A 5,668-nucleotide genomic window follows, 5' to 3' on the forward strand; every position below is an offset into this window, starting at 1 on the left:
GATCAGCTCTAGGCATGACGAAGCGGATATTGTCCTCTTTTGGAAGGCTAAACAAAGTAGTTCGCTTTCACAACGAAACAGCGTCTCCACGGCATGGCGGCGGTGGCAACAATACTACAGCGAGAATAAAAGTTACGCCTTCTTTCTTTGCGTGAACATTTGGGCGGCGTTATGCAAATCTTCCCACATCGTGACGTAGACATGTTGGAACGAGCCGTTTTAGGTAGGCGTGGTTGACTCTTAACTTTTATAAAGAATATCTATTTGGATTTGAGACTTTAGTCTTTGCAACTTTACAGATCTTTTTTATGCACCAAGAGCTTGTAACCCTTCAAAGAGAAAGGAAAAATTGAAATCGCATCATATGACCCCTTTAAATATATATTTCATTTTGGATGTGATTAATCGTTGCCCAGCACTAAAAAAATATATGTATATATATTTATTGCTAATTATTGTAATGAATATGGATTAATCAGACATGCTCATTCATTTAACTTCACCAGGGGGTGTTTTCAGGGCTGTTTCAGAGAATTGTTTATGGCTCACTGTCTTCCACATAACATTGTGCCATTTCCCAGAACGGCCCAGCTACAAAGAGCATATATTCAGCTGTGAACACTCAGAAAGCAGCTTTTATGTTATAAGGAAATGACCTTCCAGGATATAGAGGATGCAGTTCTGTGTTCTCCCCAGAGCTGCTCTATCCTAATGTTATTCTGCCGTTTTCTATCGGTCTCTTTCAGCATTCGCTCTGTGGAGAAGGCCCGCACTGAGCTCATGCCCGAGATCGCTCAACTGCGAGCCAAAGCTCAAGAAGAACAGAAGAAACGAGAGAACCAGGATTCGCTTGTCCGTCGCCTGCAGAAGAGAGTCCTACTACTCACCAAGGTAAAAAAAAAGAAACGTATAAATAAACATTCAGTTACTCTCGTCAAAACAAAAGGATTCATACTTTGTAAACACTATACATTTCAGAACCGAACACTTTCTCCCCAGTGCAAAGTGGCTATTTCTCTCTAGAACAATAGATAGGTAAAACTCTTAAAAATTTTATAACGCATGTGTACTCATGATATCAACAACCAAGAAAGTATTGTATCTTTAAAACGTTTCATTAGGTAGAACAATCATTTTCAGTCCTGCTATGGTAATATGATGTGCCAAAGTAACATGTTAGAATGATTTCTGTTGGATGCGCAGAAACTTGAACCATCTAAATATACTTAAAGGGATAGTTCAGCAAAAAACTGAAAATTGTTATCATTTACTCACCTTCGTGTCATTCTAAACCCGTAAGACTTTTTTCATCATCTGTCCCTTCACTGCATGCAGCCAAAACACTTCAAAAAGTTCATAAGGACATCATAAAAAGAAATCCATATAAATGGAGCAGTTAACCAATGAGAATTGTTCTCATGCATCAATTAAGCACTCAGGCTAGGACGAGATTTAGATAAATCACTGGAGCAGTAGGCCTGTCGCAATAATCAATATATCGACTTATCGCGCAATATATGTACATGACCTCAATAAGTACATGACGCAATATATTGCTCCTTATTTTTCCTTAAACATTAATGTCATCATGTTTTGTACATTCCACTTGCGCCTGTGTCTTTTGCAGCTTCTCGTACATAACGTGTAGTCATGAGGTGCTAGTTCAAATTAAAAAAAAATGCTTCTACAAAAAAAAAGTTTCATCTGCAGATATGGCCTTGTTTAGGGATCTGTGCCTTTGTGCATACAGACATCTGACTGCTAAATAGAGATTGTGTTTTTCAGCAATACAGTGCACCCTTAATTTACAAAGAAAAGAAGGTCAGGAAAAAAATCTGTAGATGGAAAAATCTCCAGACAAGTTCTTTGTGCATTTTTCTTTTTTTTTGTACTTGTTACTTTGCATTTCTTGTTAGAAAATGTTTATTTAATATTTATTCAAGTTCTTTAAGGTATCTAATATTTTGATACTTAATTTCCATGATCTAAATATTCTTAAAATTTAAAAGTTTGTTGTCATTTAGAAGTGTGTAGGCCTTCTTGCATCATTATGCTGTTACATTATGATTATATATTCAGTGGCATAAAATGGTCTTTAAAATGACAATAATATCGCTTATCGCAATTATTTCTGGGGCAATATATCGCACAACAAAAAGTTGTTATCGTGACAGGCCTATGGAGCAGCGCCTTATTGTGTATGCGAATAATACTCTTGTTCTTTGTTTGTCAACAGCTTGGTAAACTGGTAATTAACAAAGGCTTCAATAAGCTCCTAAATAGGTGATATTTGATTTAATGAGGTCAATGTTTGAGTGTAATGATGCCCACACTGGAGACATTTAGAACATCCTCACCTCCAGCCGACCAGCCTGGAAGCTGCTCTAAACACACATGGACAATTAGAGCTGTCAGAGCAAGTAATTAAGAGTAAAGATAAGCTAGCAGGCTCATATGTTTCTCTATTATTCAGTAGTTATTTACGTTGGTGGTATGCTCAGTTAAATGCTTGTCCAGTTAACTCAAATTTTTGTATAAGCAGTAATAGCATTGCACAACTTTTCTACAAATCTAATTTCAAACAAAACAAATTTTAGACATGATTTTTTTCATAAATTTTATCCCAATGCAATTAATTGTATTTTAATCATTATCACGCTTTGTGCTTATCTCAGTTAATGAAGAGTAATAGTCTTCATTATTGGCCTACTGGTTATTTATCCTGAAAACTTTTTTTTTTTTTTTGACATTTGTTATCTTGCATTGCTAACAAGCTTTCATGTTTGGGGTTGCTAGATGTCAAGAGTTTAAATCCCCCAATCAGTCTTATCAATTTTCTTAAATCGGTATGTTTTCTGCCCAGTGTTTTACTTTATCTTTACTAAACTTGGCAACCATGTGCACACACATACACACACTGTTAAAAAAGTGCTGATGATATGAAAACAGAAAAATGTGTTATGTTGTAGTTTAGCAATCTCACTGTAATGTTTTGCTCAAAAAGGTGTAATGCAGTCAGTCTATGTTCCTTCACGAGGCCACTTGTGATATTTGCTGCAGTTAAATCTTAAAGCAAACCTTGTCAATAAATCCAACCATGACAAATATACAAAGTCTTTTTAATAGATATTTTAATGAAAAAAAACGTTAGGATAATTTGGAATTATTGGAATTAATATTAGGAGTTGAACTGTTTTAGCTTTTGAGAGCTACTTAAGGTTCTACCAGAAGAGACGGTTAATATGTAAGAGAAAATAATAAATCAGGAAACTAGATGAGGTGTAAACTCTGCATATGAGTTGACATTATATTGATTTGTGCTTACATGAATGTGCAATAATTCTGATGATATTTAAAAATATATTTCTCTCATGAGAATAATTTTGATTAAAAATCGCAATTTAAAGTTTTTGAGCACAATCTTGATTGTCTCATTAACAATTATCTTGCGGCAATAGTCAGTTCAGTAGTGTCTAAACTTTTGACTTGTTCTGTATATGATGATAAACCTCTTTACACGCGCAGAGTTTCATAGAACTAATAGAATTGACATGCTAGAATCTGGAGGCTGTTTGTCACTAGCCATTATTGACAACTTCAGCACTTCACGTGCTGCAAGACCAGGAAAATGCATCAGCTGTCTTTAGAGTATATTAGATTAACCGTTTTCTAGCTATGATTAAAAGCCATAATAAAAAGGTTTTATTGTAGCATTGACCCAAGTTATCCATTAAATGAAGATCCATAGGGGTGGAGAAAAAAAAACTGCAGTGCAGCACAGATTCGTTTCCTTACTCGCTCACCCACATAGATTCCCTCTCTGGCACAGAAACTCAGAGGCCGGTGCCAAAATAATAGAGTCCTAAATGAGAGTTTGCTATCTGTGGGACGAATGAGGTGAGTTTAAGATAACAGCAAGGGTGAATTTCATTACAATGGAAGCAGAAAAATAGCTTTGGAAGATGTGTGTGTGTGTGTGTGTGTGTGTGTGTGTGTGTGTGTGTTGAAGTATGTATGTGTGTGAATATACTGATATGTGCTAGTGTGTTGAACCCTTAGGTGGTATAACTCGTATTAAACCTGAACTGTTTTCATGACTTCAGGTAATAAAACGGATACATCTTTGACCTTTAAAAAGTAGTGCAGAGATAAGAATAAAATCTTCCTTCCTTACTTGCTTGCTTACAACTTGTAATAAGTATGTCTTATGTATTTCATTTATGGAGGTGAATCTTTGTGTAAACAGCGAATCAATTCACGATTCATAGTAGGGGTGCTCCGATTGATCGGCTTCCGATCACTATCGGCCGATAATCGCTTTGGGATGATTGATCGGCGGTCTCTAAAAAGGCCGATCTCAAAAAAACGATCTAAAGCTGATTACGAGCCTTCCGTGAGAGGTTTGGCATGACATGCAGCGGCGCCGTCTCGGTCTCTGTCCGGCGTGGGTGAAATAATTAAAATGCTGAAGGTGAGGTGCAATTCATATTTCTTCATTAAATAACTTCTAAAGTAATTTGAAAACTTTCTGTGAGACATAATTTCACAAACAGTGTGAGTGAATCACCGCTCGCTCTCTCTCTCTCAAAATACTCAAATGGCTTCAAATCACCACACATCACGTCTGTCTATAAGCGAGCTGCACGCAGAACAGTTGACAGGAATTTTCACTTGCACAATCGAGCCAGTGTTGTCACTAAAGTTTATAAATTGCATTTCTTTTTAATTCTTGCCAGTGTTAACCATTCAGCGCTCTCCTGGAGACTGTGCGCTCATGCAAACTGGCAGCGCGCACACATAACGCCAGGTTCACACATACTCCGTTCGCAGTGCGTAGGCCTATGTGGTGCGTATGTTTACCGCGCTCATGTTAACGGATTTTAAAGCGTTCACACTGCACGCGGTTGCGGTCCGGCAGTGCGTTCCATAAGCAGTCCGCAGCAGTGCAGCGATTGATTCCACACCTAGTTTGCTGCACGCGCTGAATTGAAGTGACAGCGCATGTTTTGAGGTAAATATGAAAACGAAAATGTAGTAATTACACCATAAATGCATATAATTAAAGTCTGCTGTGTTTCACAGTCAACACATATTGCTTTTTGGCTAGGTTTAAAGGAAAAGAGCACATTTAGATAAGGCAATAATAGATGGCATGGCACTCGTGGGGTTAGGAAAACAAAGTTCTTTATGGACAGGATTGCTTGTAATAAAGATTTAAATGCAAAAAAAAAAACGCAGCTGACTGTTTCTGGCAATGGTAAGTTTTTTTTATTTAGAATGTTTGTGATAATGTAAGAAAAGTATTTTAAATGTTTTGCCACTTGTTTGAGCAACTGTTTTGTGCTTTGTGTAAGCTATTGTGCAACAATTGCACGAGTGTAAAAACAAAAATGCACTGCATGATCGAACATTTAGGTGAGATAAATATATATTTATGAAAATGTCTAAAAAATGCTCCCCTCCACCCCTTAAATAAAAAAAAAAAATCCCCTCTCACAAGCTTCACCTATAAAAGGGAAATTCCCCCCATTTTCAAAAATGAAATTCAGGCCCTGAATAAATGTCTAAAATTCCTGATTGAAGTATTACTATAAATAATTCTACATAATAAAAATAAGGCTTTAAAAAGATCGGTATCGGTGATCGTATCGGCAGATACTGCTTTTTG

General features: G+C 36.7%; 1 protein-coding gene across 1 annotated transcript in view; it reads left to right on the top strand.

Annotated features, from left to right (window-relative positions):
* LOC107692643 (mitotic spindle assembly checkpoint protein MAD1-like) overlaps positions 1 to 5,668 on the top strand; it is a 38,280-nt gene that overhangs the window by 15,010 nt on the left and 17,602 nt on the right. The window contains exon 2 of the mRNA XM_016491803.1: positions 747 to 891. Within this exon, the coding sequence (XP_016347289.1) occupies positions 781 to 891 (111 nt within the window). The 5' untranslated portion in view covers positions 747 to 780. The remainder of the gene's footprint in view (positions 1 to 746; positions 892 to 5,668) is intronic.

Source organism: Sinocyclocheilus anshuiensis, unplaced genomic scaffold (genome assembly GCF_001515605.1).
Source record: "Sinocyclocheilus anshuiensis isolate Anshui unplaced genomic scaffold, SAMN03320099.WGS_v1.1 scaffold50, whole genome shotgun sequence".
NCBI lineage: Eukaryota > Metazoa > Chordata > Actinopteri > Cypriniformes > Cyprinidae > Sinocyclocheilus > Sinocyclocheilus anshuiensis.